General features: G+C 34.7%; 1 protein-coding gene across 3 annotated transcripts; it reads left to right on the forward strand.

The window, feature by feature from the left end:
* The first annotated feature begins 90 nt into the window (after nucleotides 1-90).
* On the forward strand, nucleotides 91-20,347 carry LOC123229843 (protein translocase subunit SECA2, chloroplastic). 3 transcript variants are annotated; one of them, XM_044655828.1, is made up of 37 exons: nucleotides 91-1,743; nucleotides 2,469-2,524; nucleotides 2,854-3,123; nucleotides 3,219-3,455; nucleotides 4,030-4,149; nucleotides 4,379-4,507; nucleotides 8,109-8,243; nucleotides 8,329-8,398; nucleotides 8,518-8,582; nucleotides 8,787-8,907; nucleotides 9,551-9,642; nucleotides 9,840-9,905; nucleotides 10,060-10,124; nucleotides 10,201-10,288; nucleotides 10,465-10,530; nucleotides 10,654-10,769; nucleotides 11,040-11,130; nucleotides 11,975-12,058; nucleotides 12,186-12,278; nucleotides 12,373-12,468; nucleotides 12,568-12,653; nucleotides 13,490-13,568; nucleotides 13,704-13,817; nucleotides 14,018-14,113; nucleotides 14,182-14,245; nucleotides 14,346-14,635; nucleotides 15,458-15,513; nucleotides 15,825-15,942; nucleotides 16,050-16,130; nucleotides 16,901-16,980; nucleotides 17,346-17,400; nucleotides 17,479-17,548; nucleotides 17,639-17,825; nucleotides 17,915-18,038; nucleotides 18,388-18,462; nucleotides 18,540-18,729; nucleotides 19,855-20,347. In XM_044655828.1, the coding sequence occupies exons 1-36, from the start codon at nucleotides 117-119 to the stop codon at nucleotides 18,702-18,704; spliced, it is 5,427 nt and encodes a 1,808-aa protein (XP_044511763.1). In that variant the 5' UTR covers nucleotides 91-116; the 3' UTR covers nucleotides 18,705-18,729; nucleotides 19,855-20,347. The 3 variants fall into 3 exon arrangements, with proteins under 3 accessions (XP_044511763.1, XP_044511762.1, XP_044511761.1); XM_044655827.1 differs by lacking the exons at nucleotides 91-1,743; nucleotides 2,469-2,524; nucleotides 2,854-3,123; ... (1 more) ...; nucleotides 4,030-4,149; nucleotides 4,379-4,507 and adding an exon at nucleotides 7,626-8,012 and having other exon boundaries at nucleotides 17,651-17,825; XM_044655826.1 differs by lacking the exons at nucleotides 91-1,743; nucleotides 2,469-2,524; nucleotides 2,854-3,123; ... (1 more) ...; nucleotides 4,030-4,149; nucleotides 4,379-4,507 and adding an exon at nucleotides 7,628-8,012.
* The last annotated feature ends 224 nt before the right edge of the window (nucleotides 20,348-20,571 follow it).

Genomic DNA, 20,571 nt, shown 5'->3' on the forward strand with positions numbered 1-20,571 from the left:
ACTAAACGATGTCGTTTACTCGAACGACGTCGTTTTATGAACATGCGCAGCGCTTTTGGCTTAAACCATCTTACTGGTACTAGGTGGTCGTCGTCATCCCTCGTCTCTGCGTGACGATGGAAATGCCCGAGTGTCCGGTGTGCTTGCAATCCTATGACAGCGACTACACAATTCCACGCGTACTCGCGTGCGGCCACACTTGCTGCGAGAGCTGCCTGTTGAAGCTTCCACACAGGTTCCCGGAAACCATTCGCTGCCCCGCGTGTACCGTACTGGTTAAGTACCCGCCGCAAGGCCCCTCCTATCTCCCCAAAAACATCGACCTTCTCCGTCTCATCGACTCCGATGCACAAAAACCCCACAACAGCACCAAAAATGTCAACTCTGCCCCACACTTGGACTTCGTCCCCCGTTCGTGGTCCGGTGAGTTCTACTCTTTCTGGAAAAAGTATATTCTTTGTCACGACGCTGTTTTGATTGAATTGAAATCTGGAGAAGATGGTGGTGTCTGTTTCGGTTGTTTAAATCAAAGTCAACGGGTGAGTCTTGTTAAGGTGGGTTCTTTGTTATCGGATGATGATTCTGTGTTTAAATATACTTATGTTGTGAGAGTGATAGAGTGTTTGAGTGCTATGAAAGAAGAGGAGAGAGATGAATTGAGTTTCATTCTTAAAGGTTCTTCAAAAGTGAGTAAGTTATGTCGAATTTTGGGCTTGTGGGGTGATTTGGAAGACGGGTCTTTGTGCTTAGTTTGTGAGAGATTAAATCAGAGTTTGTTGGAATCGTTGGGAGCTGTCATAGATGAAGATGGTATGACCAGTAAGGGATTGTTTGGTTTGGCAATGATGGGTATGGAAATGTGTGAAGCATTGATTGGTTTTAATCAACAAGGGTTGATTTTAGGCTGTTTAGGTTTTTCTTGCTTTAGTTTTGATGATTTTGGGCATGTTTTTGTTGATTTGAATGATGTTTTAGTGATAGGAAGGAAGATTGTTAAAAGTGTTGTGAATGTAGGTTGTGGTGGTAGAAGGATAGGAGATAAAGAAATAGGTGCTCTTTGGAGTGATTTATTAGAAAGCAATGTGTTTTTGAGTCCGGAGTTGCTGTTTCAGTTATTGAAGAAAGAGGGAATTGAGGTGGAATTTGGGGAGACTAGACATTTGGTTGGGTATGGCTCAGATGTTTGGTCATTAGCTTGTATTTTGCTTGGACTCCTTATTGGAAAAAAATTCAATGGAGAGCTTGTTAGTTATATACGTTTGGCTAGTGCAAAAGCAGGTGAAGATAATGGTTTGGGGATGTACACAGGTTGGGTGGATAAAGTAAGTTCTTTGTTGGAATCTAAGATTGGTTCAGAACTTGTGTTTTTGCAGCAGTTGTTTTGTCAATGTTTGAATTTTGATCCGGGGAATCGTCCTCTTTTGATTGATATGTATAGGTGCATGAGGGAGCTGATTATTAAATGTGAATTTGATAAAATGATAAAATACAATGAGACAGTAAATTTGGAGAATGAAGGTCATTGTTTGGTCTTTGGAGATCTGTGTCATTTGCCCAAGGGAAAATTATCAACAGAGGAAAAGGACAGGTCACTGGCAGTGGAGAACTGCGATAGCACTGCTATTGATCGAACTGGAAAGCCAGGAGTTTCCAAAGGTTTAGTTGATGGGCTAAAAGAGGGAAATATAAAGTTTAAAGACATGCAGGGCCATCTTGACTGTGTCACTGGATTAGCTGTTGGAGGTTTGGATTTCACTCTATGCTCTTGAATTGCAATGACAATGTTATCTCAATTGAAGTTATTTATGTGTTGCATACTCTAGTTGCCCTAGATTGCTGAGGACTGAGAATGAAGTGATATCCTTTGGATAGACATCTTTTGTTGTTGCCAACTATTGGATCTATTCAGTTTCCAAGGACTTGGACCTGTAGTTGTTGTAGACAGTGTTTTTCATTATGACTAGAACATGCTAGGAACCTCTCCAAGCCACCTTATGGAAATCCCTTCCCATCTAAACCATGGTTGGTTTTCCTTTATTTAGGAATCTGGCAAGCCCACTGGTTATGAATCTGAGGTCATTCTCCTCTTAGTTATATCTTTATTTATAACCTTTGAAACAGCTGCTAATGCATGATGTAAGCTCAATTACTAATGATCAAAAACTCTAGAGCCATGTTTTTTAATGACCCTGGAGTGGAAGTTTCATTGATGTTTGCCCATGCTCACCTGATTTTTTTCCCTCCCACCTATGTCGTCCTAGTTTATGTCAATAAAACAGTTGCATCCATGCAGGGTATTTTGTTATATTTCCAGTTTTCTTTGATAGTCTGCCTTGTGTATATCAAGTTAGCAGAGCATGACTTCTTGAAACTCAAGTTGTTGCTAGTCAGTTTATAAAAAAATGCTGTTTTGAAGCTTACTTACTTTGGCTGCTTTATTCTGAATATATATTTTTTTTCTCTTGTAGGAGGTTTCCTGTTTAGCTCCTCATTTGATAAATCAGTCCATGTGTGGTCATTGCAGGTAAGCACTGGGAAATCAACAATTATTTAAGTGTCCTTGGTGCTCTATTTCATATGAGAACCTCATCCACAGCTTTAAAACTTTTTCCTTTGAGTATTCATACTTCTTATGGTGAAATTTTGTAAAGAATATTAGTTGTGTTATAACATCATGATTCTTATCTGTTCATCATGAATGCATAAGTAGATCTACTTCAGTATTTGTAATTTGATTATATACTATGAGAGAACATAAAGTTTTCCTTTTTATTTTTATAATTATTTTCTTGGATTTGAGGCCTATTTTCTGCTATCTGTTTTCAGCAAGTACCTTCTTTGTTTTATGTGCAGGACAGTTCTCATGTACATGCATTCAAAGGTCATGAGCATAAAGTCATGGCAGTAGTCTATGTAGATGAAGAACAACCATTGTGCATAAGTGGTGACAGTGGAGGTGGTATATTTGTATGGAGCACTAGTTTCCCTCTTGGGCAAGAACCAATAAAGAAATGGAATGAACCAAATGATTGGCGTTATAGTGGTATTCATGCCTTGGCAATTTCAGGGAAATGTCTATACACTGGCAGTGGAGATAAGACAATTAAAGCGTGGTCATTGCTGGTAATGAGTTTTTTTTATATTGCATGATCTATTGCAATCACAACAACTTTTTTTCCAGATTTTATACATAATACATATTGTATTCTTTTTCAAAGGATGGTGTGCTATCATGCACGATGAGCGGTCATAAATCCGTAGTATCCACACTAGCAGTCTCCAGTGGGGTTCTTTATAGTGGGAGTTGGGATGGAACCATTCGATTGTGGAGTCTAAGTGATCATAGTCTTTTGACAGTATTGGAGGAAGTTTGTATGGGGAATGTGTACTCTATCTTGTCTCTTACTGCCAATCAGCATATTCTTGTCGCAGCTCATGAAAATGGATCCATAAAGGTGCTGTATTCCTTGAAACTTGCTTGAGCCAGGTTTGATATCTTTTATGTTTTATAGGCATATGAGCAGCTGACACTACATGTAAATAAAATAATTTTGAACTTTCAAGGTGGTCCTATAATAGCCTGCCAAAGTTGCTTTGGTCATGTTTTGCTGAGAATTTGCATGTGACACTGTGGGACAGAATATAATATTTTATTAGCATCATAAAATTGTGAAGCTTAGGTGGCAGAATCCTTATGGAGTGTTTAATAACCATCGCGTCTGTGAAGATATGAGATTTAGACATTTATTTTGATTTCTGCATTTTATGACTTCCTAGATAGTTAATATAGAGTGCTAGAATTACATTGCATGAACCTGAGGAAATTTTGATTTAAGTGCTAAGCATTATACATTTGCAGTTCTGCATTCGAAATGTGTATGCTTGAACATGTGGATTTCAAGCCAATAGAGAACATATAGTTGTGTGTCTTCTCAGGGGGAATACTAATATGGATTTGCTGCTTTTCTTTCAAGCTTTTTTCCAGATTAACTCAGTGAATTTATAATCTTTCATCGCTACATCCTGCAGCTCTGGAGTAATGATGTGTTAATGAAATCCATGCAAACACATAATGGTTCCATCTTGTCCATTTGCATGGAGGGGAAATGGCTGCTTACAGGAGGCTGGGACAGAACTGTCAGTGTGCAGGTGTAGCATTTGTTTGTTTAATTAAATTGATTATGTCAATTTTTGTATGGCTTGAGGTTGAGGGTGGACAAGCTGATTCATGACTGATATTACCCTATTGAAGAATTTAAACATATTTGCATTTGGAAGTTCCTTTCAAGTGTGATTTTAACTTTAAGCTGATAGTATTCTGTTTACATCTAAGCTCTTCTCAATCATATTTCTCATCATTGTTGCTATCAATTTGTAGGAACTAATGGTGGATGAGTTTCACGTAGATATCGTACCTATTGGGTCAATACCCTGTGGTTCTGTCATAACAGCTTTGTGTTACTGGCAAGGAAAGATTTTTGTTGGATGTGCTGACAGGACACTTAAGGTAAGTTGTTAGGAACCTAGCTCTTATTCAACTAAAATATAAAATTAAAACACAAAAAACATAATGAATTAAATCTATTTCATTAATCAAAATATTATGAAGATAAATTGAATATTTCAAAGAGTTCGAGATCTCCTATTTTTCGGTCGTTTGAGACATTAGAGACCTCCCTAAATCAGCCAAAAACGGCTACCCTCAAATAAAATCCTAATATATTTTTCTTTCTCCCCCATTTTAAAACTCAAAACATATATTAATAATAGAAATCGATCATTGGATTCAGGACAAATGTCTCAATCCTAACATTTTTCTCTCTTTCAAAACCATCTTATCTTCAAAATAGATGTTTATATATTGATTTTTTTATTTTTTTTATTATTTATTTATTTATTATTATTATTTTTTATCTACTTACCCACCCCCTCTCTCTGTTGTTGCTTTTTGACCTTTCATTTTTTTTTTTTCCAATGGCCCCATATATTTTCTTTTTTTCTTTCCAAAAAACCCACTTTCTGCCTTCCCTTCTATTTTCCAAGCAAACCACAACTCTCTTTCTCCTTTTTCCAACAAACTAACCGCCACTGTCCTCAACCTTTATTTTTTCTCTCTCTCTTTTCTCTTTCCTTCTCCTCGTCTTTTTCTCTTCTTATTTCTTCTCTGCGTTTTCTTCTTTTTGTCTTTTGTATTTTTTTTAACGCTTTTGCCGGCGTTTGATTTTCTTCTCCTTCTTCTTCTTCTGTTTTTTTTTTTTTTTGCACTTTTTCAACATGTAACCACCGATTTTTTTCTCCCTATGATGATTCTTCTTCAAGTTAGCCTCTTTTGTGAACAATTTCCAGCAACCCTTCACTTTTCGATCATCATCGGTCATTCCCACTAGATCGAATGCTCTGATACCATTTTGTTAGGAACTCAACTTTTATTCAACTAAAACACAAAAAACATAATAAACTAAATCTATTTCATTAATCAAAATATTACAAAGATAAATCGAACATTTTGAAGAGTTTGAGACCTCCCATTTTTCGGCCGTTCGAGGCACCGGAGACCTCCCTAAATCAGCCAAGAATGACTGCCCTCAAACAAAATCCTAATATATTTTTCTTCTTTCCTCTTTTGAAATTAAAAACATATATTTATAATAAAAATTGATCATTAGATTGAGGACAAATGTCATTTTGTTAGGAACCCAGTTTTTATTAAACTAAAATACAAAATTAAAACACAAAAAACATAATAAATTAAATCTATTTTATTAATCAAAATATTACAAAGATAAACCAAATATTTTGAGGAGTTCGGGACCTTCCATTTTTCAACTGTTCAAGGTGTTGGAGACCTCCCTAAATCAGCTAAGGATGACTACCCTCAAACAAAATCTTAATATATTTTTCTTTCTCCCCCTTTTGAAACTCAAAACATATATTTATAATAGAAATTGACCATTGGATTGAGGACAAATGTTCCAATCCTAACATAAGCTATCTCTCGTTCTTTTTTATATTCTTCCATGGGAATCACTACTCCATTGTCTTGCACTTGTTGCTTCTCACAACTGCTTTCTTCTAAGGATTTTCGACGTTATGGTAGTTATAGCTTCTGTTATCTAGGAACTTCCTTAGTGAGCAAAGAATCTTGATCTTATATCACATGATACATATCAATAAAATGCCCTATGTCTGTTTATTCGTGTTTTCATTTGGGTTAACTTAGGTGTTGCAGGATTTTTGCATCACCAACTATTCAGATAATCAAAACGCAAGGATTAATTTTTATTATTGATGAAAATTGGTTTATATATTGCATTGAAAAGTCAAATCTAAGGATTGTACAATTTTGTTAAATCGCAGCAAATGTGAGTTTAAAAGTAGTCTAATGAAATTGCACACAATTCACTTCAATGAGAATATCAAACTCAAGAGTTTATGATATTCAAAGGGTTTGATCTTTTGCATTATAACATCTTAACAACAAACATTCTAATATGCATTGTTGTTTTATGTTCCTTACCGTGGTTGAATTTCTAATCAGTCTGCGTATTCGATAATGCCAGGTATATTATTATGGAAAGTGATCAAAATCGCAACCACAAAGATGCTGTTGCCCGCCCTAGTAATGCTCAGCCATCCATTTCCATCTTCTGGTTTCACCTTTCAAGGCTTGTTCAGTTGAATACTGGGGGTTTTCCTTGAATCTCTTTGTTTCATATAATAGTTACTTGGCTTGACGATGTTCGAAAACTCACATGAACTACTCAGTATTGTTATGAATAGGATTATACCTCTCCAATGTTCTATATTTTGGAAGAAAATATTTGTATACATGTGGGAAAGAAAAATTGACTATAGTGTAGCAGGAAATATACTGAAACTGAAATCTCATTTCTGCCTTAAGGGAACATTGTTTAGATAATGTTGATGTATATAAGTTGATGTAAATCACATATACACAAAATTCATTAATATATGAACAATGTTCTCTGATAGTAAAATTAATTATGAAAATTCTCATTTATCTTCTCCTTTATTTAATGAGTCATGAGCAGTGCACAATACTGCAAGTGTGATCCCACACAAGGGAGAGAAAAATGAGTGGGATTAATTGTGTAATAGTGTTTAAGCAAAAATTAAAATAAAGATGTTTACAATAAAATGTTACAAATAAGCTCTCTCGAGAGTTATTGTATCTTTTCCAAGAAGTTCTCTTGTCTTTGCTCAATCTATCATTTATAGAACAAAAAATCCGGGTTGAGTGAGAAACTATATGTCAAATACATTATTGATCTTATTTTATTTAGGTTTGTTAATTAGAAGAAATATACGGATAAAGTTATCCTTATATAAAAGAAAATAATAATATTATAGTCATCGTAAATAATAACAAAAAACGATTAAGTGTTTTACGAAATTGTTAGCCACACTTTGAGTTAATAACAACTAACACTCTTTGGAGTGTTCTTTTTTTCTTTTGTAAGTTTTACTTAAAAAAAAAAAAGAATTTTTACGGTATTATATGAAAATATAATGTCCCTAACATTCATATGACTAATGTGTTTTGGCTATGGGCCATGTCATGCAGATTCACAGGTTCCATCATTCGACAAGAAAATAAAATTTGATTTAAATATAATTTGTAAAATAATTAGAAAAAAAAATTGTTAATTGGAATAAAGCAATTCAGAGCTCCCTCCCACTATACTTATCGCGAGGGAGCTTCTGCTAAAGTTTTGAAAAGCAAAGTCACCACTAAAATTTCTCACTTTCTTCCCGCTTACAGAAAACTACCATTGACGACTAAACTAAAAGCATAAGCCCTTAACATGAGCACAGCACCTGCTCTTCTCTCTATAAACCTGCTAAAACCATCTCTTCCTCAACCTAGAAGCCCTACTGTTCTCTCTGCCAAACCACCTCTCTTCGTTTTCCGTTTCTCTTCATCTCCCTCTTTTTATTCCCTCCAACAACGCCGTTTCGGTCGCATTACTCCTGCTGCAGCATCTGTTAAGGTGAGCTGCTGTTTTCATTTGGTTTCTCTTGTTAGTTGTTGTTTGCCCTTCACGTGTTTGATACTATGCTTGTGTGTGTTTATATGATTGTTTTAGGAGAATTTGGGTCTTTATGGGAAGACTTTGAGTGATTTTATGAGCTTGAACAATTGGGTTGTGAGGGATTATTATCGTCTTGTTAGAGATGTTAACGCGTTCGAGCCATGGATTCAGACTCTCTCAGATGAGCAGGTTTTTATTTTGACATTGGTTTTCAGTTAGTTTTATGGCTTCTATTTCAGTTGTTATAATAATAGTCTATGTTTTTTCTTTATAGTTGACTGCAAAAACTGCCGAGTTTAAGCAAAGGCTGAGACTGGGAGAGACACTGGCAGATATTCAAGCGGGTCGGTACCTGTAAATTTCAATTTAATCGTTTTTGCATTTTATGCGGTTTTTTATATGAGGGTTATGTTATTCTGTTTTTCTTTTTTTTTTTAATTCTTATATTCAAATTCTTTCATAGAGGCTTTTGCTGTTGTTCGTGAAGCTGCTAGAAGGAAGCTTGGTATGCGCCACTTTGATGTGCAGGTCTCTCTTTCTCTCTCTATGAATATGTGTATTTATGTGCATGTCAATGTGCAATCCCCACGTATTTTGTTTAAATTTTGCATGTGCGCACCTTTGGTCACATACATACAGATATTATGAATATGTGTTACTATAGGTATGTGAGCTTTTCATTAACTAAAAGTAGGTTTCAGTGTTCCCTATGTTTGTAAATTTTAATTTTAGATTATCGGTGGGGCGGTGCTTCATGATGGGTCCATCGCTGAGATGAAAACTGGTGAGGGTAAAACATTGGTGTCTACATTGGCTGCATATCTTAATGCGCTGACTGGCAAGGGTGTCCATGGTATGTTCTGTCCTGGATTTTCTTTAGAAGGTGGTTGCTTTCCCGCAAACGACTAGGATTGCTCATTTTCTGCCAAAAAGAAAAAACTTTTTAATGCTTTTGAGTTAAAAACATTTTTGCGAAGTTCTGTGTATAATTGAGATATTTTGGTTGATTACATTGTTCTGATTGGAAAACTGAAACTTATTTTGCAGTCATAATTAGCACGAGGTGTGCAAATTTATAAGATTATTTATATCCAAGTTTCATCTAGTGACCAAAAAATAATCTTAAGCTTTCTTTCCTCTTTAAGAAAGATGACTGAATGAGTTTTCTGGATCTTAAAGGAATGTTTATTTTTAATTTGAGATGCACAAATGATTATAGGATTGGCATGTGGTTTAGCATATAAGCTTTTATTGGGTATAAAAGATATGATGATTGAAGGAATATTAAGCATAAGAGGACATCATTTTAAGGTACTTTTAGCCTCTCTTATTACTAATAATCAAATCCTTGGTAGGTTACTTTAATGCCTTTGTTGTTGAAAGCCTAGTAGAGGTGGTCTTCTTAGTCTTCTACATTACAATTGCATGAAAACTGAATACAGAATGCGGCACTGGATTTTATTAAGTTATGATGGCCCTACATTCTCTTTTGACAGTGGTAACTGTTAATGATTACCTCGCACAGCGTGATGCTGAATGGATGGGTCGAGTTCATCGTTTCCTAGGTCTTTCAGTTGGTCTTATTCAGGTATATAAATTCATTGGGAAGTGAGATATGCTAGAATTGTTTTCTCATAATAATCAACTAGGCATTATAAGTGCTGGAGGCTCATTCCACAATACTTTCTTATTTGTGCAACCTTTGTAGGTTTTTAAGAACTTTATTAATACATACATACCCTGCAAATTATCGTAACTCATAACTGTTACTTCTTGCATATGTAGCGAGGGATGACAGCTAAAGAGAGGAGATCCAATTACCAGTGTGATATAACATACACGAATAATTCTGTAAGTAATTCTACTTCGTTTTGTGCTTTTGTGTATGTTGCTGGTAGGTATGGAGGTGTTTCTTTTTGGAATTAATTTTGGGCACTCAGTGCCTTGTTGACTTTGTCCTGCTGCACATATGGTTGATCTTAAATATTGTTTTGAATGTCCTCAGGAACTTGGCTTTGATTATTTACGAGATAATCTTGCTGCAAGCAGCGAAGAACTTGTGATGCGATGGTATGTTTTAAGAAACAATACAGAATTTGTTCTTATTTTTAATATTGGATTACTGCTGAAGGACTTTGAAAAATAGGCCAAAGCCATTTCACTTTGCAATAGTTGATGAAGTTGATTCTGTACTCATTGATGAAGGAAGAAATCCATTATTAATAAGTGGTGAGGTAAATTGTGGTCAATCTTTTGGTGGCTTTTCTTTATTTAATGATTTAGAATTTGTGGTCACTATTTCTAGAATCTACTAATAATCAGTAGCACTGAAATAGCCTAAAAGCTTTTAGAGGCAAACTTAAGATGGAATTAACTTGCTAGTAAACTCTCTTCTCTTTCTGTATGACAGGCTAGTGAAGATGCTGCACGATATCCAGTAGCTGCTAAAGTAGCCGAACTGCTTGTCCGGGACATTGTAAGTCCAGTCAATTGTATTCATATTCAGTCAAACTACAAATTTGTTGCCAGCTGACTTGTAGACTAATAGAGTATTTATATGATTTGTAATAATATGCTCTATGAATCTACTGGATGACAGCATTACAAGGTGGAGCTTAAGGATAATTCAGTGGAGTTGACCGAGGAAGGAATAGCCCTTACTGAGATGGCACTTGAAACAAATGATCTGTGGAATGAAAATGATCCCTGGGCAAGGTGAATATGTTTCCCTTAGTTTCGTTGTCAATCTGCAAATTCATTTTTATAGTGGACTAAATGTTGGAAGAGCTTCTACATATCCTTTTGAAATTCTTTTGAATTCTTCTTTCCCTACGTTGTAATTTTTGATGCATCATGTATTAATGTGGGAATCATAACATAATTGACTTAATGTGGGAAGAGCTTCAGCATGTGACCAGAACTGACTTCAGTTGCACCCATAATTATTTCAGTTCTCAGCTATTGGTTGCCATTGATGCATTGCAGATTTGTAATGAATGCACTGAAAGCTAAAGAGTTTTTTCGGCAGGATGTACAGTACATAGTTAGAAATGGGAAGGCTCTGATTATAAATGAGGTAATAAGAAACCTCGTAATATCAGTTATTCACAATGTTAGATGTGTTATTTTGCAATTTGTTTTTCACTCTTTTTATTTATTTTGTTTCTGCATTTTTTGTACTTATAAAATGCGATATTATTCTTATTTCAAAATGTGTATACGTTATGATTCACATGTTGTTTGTCTTCACTTTTGATTGTTGATATTTGATTGTAAATGATAATATGCTTTTGTGTTAGATTAACATTTGCTTGCTCAGGCATGAAAAAGAATGTTTATGTTTCACGTCCATATTAGATTAAGAGATTTAACAGGGACTGGAGAAAGAGGCATTCCTTCCCTGGCCTCATGAATAATATCTCATTAATCGTCTATTTGGATTTTATTATGGCAGTTTGTTCCACAATTGGTCAAGGATTGAATTTTAAAACCCAACTTTCAATGATGAGAAATCATGGGACTGGGTAGCTATTTAGATATGAGCCATTTACCTAAGAACCAATCGCATAATGAGGTATTTAGGACTCATATGTACCATTGCAAAAAATTGAAGGCTGGCGATAGAAACCAAAATCAATTGAGGTTGGGGCCACAAAATCAACCGAGGACCACTTGAGAAGGGAGGACCATGTGGCTAGTGATGAATGGGGCTTGCTTTGTGTGTTTATCATGTGTAAAAAGAGTTGTTGCCAATACTGATTGTAAATATTGGCTGGAATCAATGCAAACATAGCCTATTTTCCATATTTCCACTGCTAATACTTGAGATTACCATTTGTTCACAATTGTTTGTTGTTGAACTTGGCTGGGTGCCTTTATATTATATTCACATGATTGCATGGTTTGTGATATATCTGCAGCTTACAGGCAGAGTTGAAGAGACAAGGAGGTGGTCAGATGGAATTCACCAGGCTGTAGAGGCTAAAGAAGGTTTGAAGATTCAGGTATGTATTTTTTTTTTTTTTTTTGTTTGGGAATTGGTTCATTGAGTTTATTTTCTACAATTACACTGAATATAAATCTTGCTTCTCTAGTTCATAAAAGTTGAAAAAGTATTTGTTCTCTGGTCAGGCCGATTCCGTTGTTGTGGCACAAATCACATATCAATCACTGTTTAAGCTCTACCCAAAGTTGTCCGGGATGACTGGTACCGCAAAAACTGAAGTAAGGAAAATGAAATAAAATCTCACATTATCTGCCAAATGTTTGCTTAACTAATAATTATGCTGCTGTTCGTTTTTGCTTTATGTGATTCCAGGAGAAGGAATTCTTGAAAATGTTTCAGATGCCAGTTATTGAAGTGCCCACAAATCTTCCAAATATTCGTATAGATTTACCCATACAAGCTTTTGCTGTAATATACAATATTTATTGGTTCATTTTTGGAAGAAAATATCTTTTTATAATTTGCTTCCTAATGAAGTGACTTACTTTGCGTTCTACATTTTCTCAGACTGCTCGTGGAAAATGGGAATATGTTCGTCAAGAAGTTGAATACATGTTCAGATTAGGACGCCCTGTTTTGGTTGGGACCACTAGGTGATCTGTAGGCCCTTATTTTAAAATTTTATGGTAGGAATGGGAAATACTTAATGTGGGCATATTATGACATCCTTAGATCTAGGGAATAATAAATTTTCTAGGGTTTTGCACTCTCCAATATGTAAATCCAGAGCATTTATATGTTGTCATTTTTTCTTCTTCCTCTTATGTATATACTTGAGTGATCTAGAAATCATCGATTTAGCAGCTGATTTTGTATCTTTGTCTATCATATGATCACTCCAGAGGCACTAAATTTTAGTAAGTCTTTTTGTATTTAGGGGGTGAAAAATCAATGGCTGTCCCATTGATTTGGGTCAGTTGTCATAGCACATTCATTGCACTAAAACATGTGCAATTTGTGTTCATCCTTTGCCAATGACAAGGAAGCTAAATTTGATGTATTTTATGAAAGAATTTATATTATAATGGAAAAAAAAATATTCCATGTGCTTCTCCCTAGTTCAAAATTTGTTGTAATCATTGGGTACAATGGTGAGAGCCAAAGTACTGTCGCATGTCTTTTTTCTACATGTCAAATAGTTCAAAAGCATTGCCATGCTAAACAGTGGAACTTTTACTGTCTCCCTTAGAAAGGGATAATATTTCAATATATGTGCTACAAGACTTTTATCCTTGTCATTTTCCTATTCATGTATACGATTCATTGTTTGTAATCATTCAGTGCTAAGTATTAAGGTTTTAGTGTGACTCATTCAATTTCTGCTTTCCATAAATCAGTTGAGAAAGTCACTCTAATAGCTAATTTTTATCCGTTGAGTTTTCATAATTAAGCAGATTAATTGCTACAATGTCTACCCTTCTTGATGCAGTGTTGAAAATTCCGAGTATTTGTCTCATCTGCTGAAGCAACGGAAAATACCACACAGTGTCCTAAATGCGAGACCTAAGGTTTGTTAACTTTAAGTCTTGAAGCAAAATTTTCCTATTGGCTTTAATATTTGTTCTAAATCGTATATTTATTTATCTTTGAAAGAATTCATTAATGTGTTTTTCTTTGGGTTTTCTCCATGGTTGTTTCCTCAGTATGCTGCTAGGGAAGCTGAAATTGTTGCCCAAGCAGGGAGAAAATATGCTATTACAATTTCTACAAATATGGCTGGTAGAGGAACTGACATAATACTGGGAGGAAATCCAAAGGTTGGTGTTCATGTTAGATGTTCTATTTCATTCTTTATTTCACTAAGGAAATATGTGTCCTAGCAATGTTTCTGGATATGAAACTATGCTAATTTGAGTTTGTGCATAGTTCTCATCCATTTTAAATTAGTACCATCCTTTGGAGTATTCCTTTGATGCGCAGTTTGATTGACTCCTTACTCTGGTTGTTTTATGTCAAGATGCTTGCAAAAGAAATTATAGAGGATAGCTTGCTTTCATTTCTGACACAAGAGGGTCCTGATTTCGAAGTTGATGACAAGGCACTCTCACAGAAGGTAGTTAGTTGGATTATTGTTAGATGCCAAATAGTTAAATTGTGATTCCAAATTATCTATTTGTGTAGGTATTGTCAAAGATAAAGGTTGGATCATCATCATTAGCTTTGCTAGCTAAGGCTGCATTGATGGGTTTGTAATTTTTAATAGCCCTATTCTAGTTTAATATTTAGCGTGAATGATCATATGGTAATCTGGATGTTCCTCCTTTTCTCTTATGTGAATCACTCAGCTAAATATGTTGGTAAAAGTGAGGGTAAGAACTGGACATATCAGAAGGCAAAATCAATTATCTCAGAATCTGTGGAAATGAGTCAGTCAATGGATTTGGAAGAGTTACGGAGGCTTATCGATGAACAGTCTGAAATGTACCCACTTGGCCCTAGCATAGCACTTACTTATCTCTCTGTTCTAAAAGACTGTGAAGTTCACTGTTTCAATGAAGGATCTGAAGTTAAAAAGCTTGGGGGGCTTCATGTTATTGGAACATCTTTGCACGAGTCTCGAAGAATAGATAACCAGGTGAGTCCTTGAATGCAGTAACTATTTAGTGAGATCAAATGTCATATCCAATTATGCATTTAATTAGTTTATTAGAAATGTCTTTCTCAGTTCAATGATAAAAGTGTTTTAAAGTTAGTCATCAAAATGAAGAAAAATCTTTTTCTGACTTATCAAGAATTGATATATATATATATATATATATATATATATATATATATATATATATATATATATATATATATATATATCATGATATACTGAAAATATAATTATAATTTTGATGAAATACTTTTCTGGAAAAAAGATAATGTCAATCAATCCGGTAATTAATCGCTTATTCAAGAGGCTTCCATCCATGGTCATTTGGACTCATTCAAATTAGTACAAATAGGCAAAAAAAAAAAAAATCATCACAGCTTTTCATGTTGGTCTTATTTTGGCTAAAAGTTTGTTTCAATTTTCTTTCAGTTTACTCTCATATGACATAACAACCAAATGCTTTTCTGAGAAAGTTAAAAAAGGAGCAATTGTTAATTAAAGTTTTAAAAATTTAACTAGAATTGGATAATCAGAGAATAAAATAAATGACTTTTTGCTTTTTTATACTTGTTTTTGATTGAATTTTTCTTTTCGTTTCAGTTTTTTCATTAAGATCGTTTATCTGTCAGTTTCATATCTATTTGGTTTGAAAGTAATGGATTACTGGTTCCTTGCACCTTTGACAGCCAATATGTACTCTTGAAGCTCAACTGTTAATTAAATTTTATATATCTTCCTTTTATGGTTTGCTTTAAAGCTCAGACATAGTTCTAACTCTTTTGTGTCAATAACCCTTCATAGCTTCGTGGTAGAGCTGGACGGCAAGGCGATCCTGGATCAACGCGGTTTATGGTGAGGTATTTTGCTTCTTGATATATTTCTCTTGAACAATAATTGAGAATACTTCGCAAGGTCAGTGTGGCTAAATTTTAAACGTCAGGGAGACATGACCTGTTGAAAGTAAGATACATTGCTGCACTTCCCATTATCTTAAGTTTTTAGTTGAGTTCTAATTTGGCATAGTAATTAGATCTAATACTAATAGTTAAGTTCTAAACTTGAAAGCTTAGACTAATTGTTAACTGGTAGAAGTCCAATAATAGCATTTAAGCACTAGCATATATTTCACCTATTCATGGAAATAACTGCTGAAGTGTTTATCTGACAGCTTGCAAGATGAGATGTTTCAAAAGTTTAATTTTGATACTGAGTGGGCTGTGAAACTTATTTCAAAGATTACTGATGATGAGGATACACCAATTGAGGGTGATGTAATTTTGAAACAGGTGATGATGTAGCTCATGTTCATGATGTTTCATGATTTTTTTTGTGTTCTAATCGTAAACAAATATTAGTTAAAAAAATTACTAATTTAAAGCATTGTGGATTATAGCTTTTGGCCCTGCAAATCAATGCAGAAAAGTACTTCTTTGGCATAAGAAAGAGCTTGGTTGAGTTTGATGAAGTCTTAGAGGTATGCAGTTAAATATAATAGTGCTTCATTTGAACAACCTACCAAAATTCTTTAGAAGAATGTGTTTGTTAGGAACCCAACAAGGTTCGTATTCTCAACCAAAATAAACTAAATGACAGAAATACAAGATGATACTTGCAATACAAGAATAACAAGTCTCTCCTGCACACAAGTGAGAAAAACCAAAACACCCCAATTTGAGAGGCTGGAAGCTCTCCAGAATTGCCCAACTTTTGAGAGGCCATAGACTGTCCCAATCTCAGCTGAAGTTGCCTATAACTTTTCCAGACAAGTCCTCCTCCTCTCAGTCTCCAATTCCCTTTTTATCCTCTTCCACCTCTAACTACTCAGGATTGTTTCTGCCATGTTATTTCCTTTTTCTGAGTGGTCCTGACTTCCTTTTCCTGCCTTGCATTTGCTTTGTGCCACTACGGCAACACAATCCCAACATTGTCATAAATGAACTTATTATTAAATCCTTGCTACCTTTGTTAACTTCTGAAGTTTGTACACTGAAGAACCAGAAAGTAGATTGCACCACTTATTTTAGATGAGAGAAAATGGTGACATTATAAATTCCCAATTTATGCTTTAATATTTTTAGTTTTCATATATCAAAGTAGAATGAGTTTAACTCTTTGTTTTGTTCGTTGCTTTTATCTTTTATTTCATTGAGCAACTAAGAAATGACATACTTTTAATCTGAAATTGAAGCCTTTGATTACAAGCCATTGATCAGAACAGTAATTTGTTAATTTCTCTTGTATCAGGTTCAAAGGAAGCATGTCTATGACCTTAGGCAATTGATTTTGACAGGTGATAATGAGAGTTGTTCCCAACATATCCTCCAGTAAGTTCCTATCTTTAGTTCTTTTTCCTGAATTTGGTTGCCACTGCCTTGATGAATGCATGAATTTTTACTCAGTGCTTCCTCGTACATGAAAATCTATAACTTCCTCAGCAATATGATTCCAAATTTGTTGCAGTGTTGTGCTTTTTACCATACGCAATAGATATATAGTTGAAAACATTGTGTTATAAGACTCCAGTGTTTTCTTTCTTATTCTTTCTTTGTGTCATGTGACTGAACAATTTTATGTATAGTTGTAAATGTTTCTTTTCTAAGAAGTGACAAGAGAAACTACTTGTATGAAAAGAATGATTAATATGTTTAGTTGTAATATTTGTTTCTATTAAAAGAAAGCTGCTTGATAGGTACATGCAAGCAGTGGTCGACGAAATTGTCCTTGGAAACGTAGATCCAGTGAAGGTAAAATTGATTTCCCTTTTGAATGTTACATTTTATTCACCAATTCATACTAATATCCTTGTATAATTCTCCTTATAGCATCCGAAACACTGGAGTTTGGATGAGCTTTTGAAAGAGTTTATCGCAATTGGAGGAAAGTTATTGCATGGTGAGCTGATTTTATATTTTTAATTAACCATTGAATATGTTTGATAATATATATGTCCGATGCAAGTACTCATTGATCAAATTATCCCAGACTCATTTTCAGGGATCACCAAGGAAGCCTTGCTGAAATCTCTTGCAGAGCCGGATAAATTGACCATAGATGTAAACAACTTTTACTTTCCAGATTTGCCAAAGCCTCCAAATGCCTTCAGGGGAATACGTAAGAAGAGTTCTTTGTTGAAACGCTGGCTTGCTATTTGCTCAGATGATTTGACCAAGTGAGCACAATCTTGATGATGCATAAATATTTTGCTATCTCTTTTTTTTACAGCATTCCTAACTCGGGGATGCTTTGACATTGCTACAGGGAGGGAAGGTACAAGGCAAACACTTATCTTCTCCGCAAGTACCTTGGAGATTTTCTGATAGCTTCATATTTGGATGTTGTTCAAGGATCATGTCATGATGACATATATGTAAAAGAAATTGAGGTGATAATATTGTCTGACTGATCTCAGTTTTATACACCACCAACTTCATTGCTGACTCAATTTATGCACAGAAGAATATTCTTTTAACCTCTATATACCCAAAACATTGTAACAGCTCAAAATCACTATAAAAATTTGAGGCAAACATAATCATCCCAAGGCCGGTTCCTAACTAAAACTGATGAACAGAAAAGTGCCTTGAAAATTCAGAAATAGATAATAATAATAAGAGTCTTTTTAACCTCTCTTCTATTTTTATCTGTCCTCTGGAATAATTGCTGACTGTTTAGCTTGCTTTTCAGCAGTAGATGTGCTTTCTTGCTTTAATAATTTCCTTTTGCAAATACAGAGGGCAGTTCTTGTCAAGACTCTAGATTATTTCTGGCGAGATCATCTTGTAAACATGAACAGACTTAGCTCAGCGGTATGTCTTGTTATGTTATCCTGTGTGCTACTTTATTTGGATTTCCCTTAGGCATGTAATTATGAGGAATGTAACAGGTAAATGTAAGAAGTTTTGGGCACAGAAATCCTCTTGAAGAGTACAAGATTGATGGGTGTCGATTTTTCATCTCAATGCTCAGTGCAACTAGGAGGCTTACTGTAGAAATACTCTTGCAATATTGGTCATCTCCGATGGAGTCCCAAGAACTATTCTCATCATGATAACTAATTGTTCATCACGCCAAAGGTTAGTATTGTTCAGCCTAAGTGTCTACTTCATATAGTTTGGATTGTTTGGTGTTTGATTCAGTGTTTGTATTCTTAGCATCTAGACTAGGGAGTTTTGACACTCGTGATTTTTATTGTCAGAAATTGAAAAAATAAATTTCAAGTCTTTATCAGTTTGGTTGTGGTTTCATGTGGCATGAGCGGATTTGGGTATACTACCCTGCTGAAAAAGTTGAAACCGAAACCGGTTGGTTCCAAGAAATAGGAACTGAAACTGGAACCTATTCTAACCGGTTCTTGCTCGGATCCAAGGATGTTATTTCTAGTTGGGGTCCGATTCCTATCCAAAACTGACATTTCATTTCTTATTTTTCAAGAGACCATATCTCAACAAGATATATATAATCCAGGTATATGATACAAATATAGAAGGATCATTTTACTTACAAGAAAGCTTCAGATCTCCATCCAGTTTGACCATGGAAGCTAAAGCTAAATAAATGAATATTTCACCACATAAACTCACCTCAAAGCATCTGGAAGAAGCTTGTCATTTTGGAGCAAACCGAAAAAAATTTTAACCACAATTGATAATTGAAGTTTTACACAAAATTCCATCATTCAAATGCATTTTAGTATGAGTAAAATCCATGCAGCCACCAAACGAAGTAGCATAAAACTCCAAAAAAAAAGAAAAAACCAAAACCTAGTGGCTCTATACATGTTAACTTTCAAAAAGTAGAAACCAACTTGAGCAGCAAACAAGCTTAAATGTTGTTCATTCATGAAAAATTGGATAAAGTTGTACACAATCCCTACTTGCTTAGCAGACCCAAAAAATTATGTGATTCTTGTCAAAACCAGTTGGACCATACATGTATGGTAATTTTCACTTCTTCTCATCGTGTTTTTTAAGAACGATCTTCAGGGAGGACGAATGGTAGTGCCAGAGAATTAGAGGGACTTTACTGTTTTGTTTCTCTTTTTGTGTTCGTTTTTTCTTGTTTTGCATAGATTCTTACTAGTTTTAGGTCCTGAATTTTCTATTTGTATAATGAAAAATATAGTTCAATTCATTCAAATATTGTTTCTCAGTTTTCATAACACATGAACTAAAAAGCTCAAATCAAATTTCCTCCAACAGGTGATAGAGAAATATTTTAGCTCCAGGATAACAGACAGGGTACATACTTCAACAAGCATTCAATCATGATGATTTTGGTAAGAGCTACTATGTTCTTTGGCTAACATTGGCAATTAAGGGAGTTCATAGTATATCCAACAACACTGTACACAAAAATGGAATTGAACAACTTCGTTACTTAAAAGGAAACAGAAGCTGCATACTGGTGGTGCTGTATCGTGGTATGGCAGCAACTGTGCAGGTGACTTAAAAATGACTCGTCCCAGTTGAATATTATATAAGTTTCTTGGCACAAAAATATATATATTGTATGATAACTTTCGATGTCCTGTAATTGAGCTCATTGTTATTTTGGCAATAATGTATGTGCTGCTGGTATATGGAAATGGAATGAGCTCCTTTGTCTTGCCCACTTGTATTTTCACACAATTGAAAGTTGTTTTACAGCAACGGATTATATTATGCAATCAAAGTTCTTGTCAAATTTTTCTGAGTCTTGACGTCCATGTTATGAGGTTTCAATATTCTATAGGATATTTATTAATTGTTATTGCTTCATGTAGCCATCAATGTCTATCAGTTATTTTATCCTCAGGAATCTTTTATTTTGACTGGCCAATTTCAGACTCGCCATGTGCGTTCGTGATAATGAAATATATTTAATAAATTTATTTCAGGACTCTTAAAATAAAATATAATAAATGAAATCTTAAGAAC

Source organism: Mangifera indica, chromosome 11, assembly GCF_011075055.1.
Source record: "Mangifera indica cultivar Alphonso chromosome 11, CATAS_Mindica_2.1, whole genome shotgun sequence".
NCBI lineage: Eukaryota > Viridiplantae > Streptophyta > Magnoliopsida > Sapindales > Anacardiaceae > Mangifera > Mangifera indica.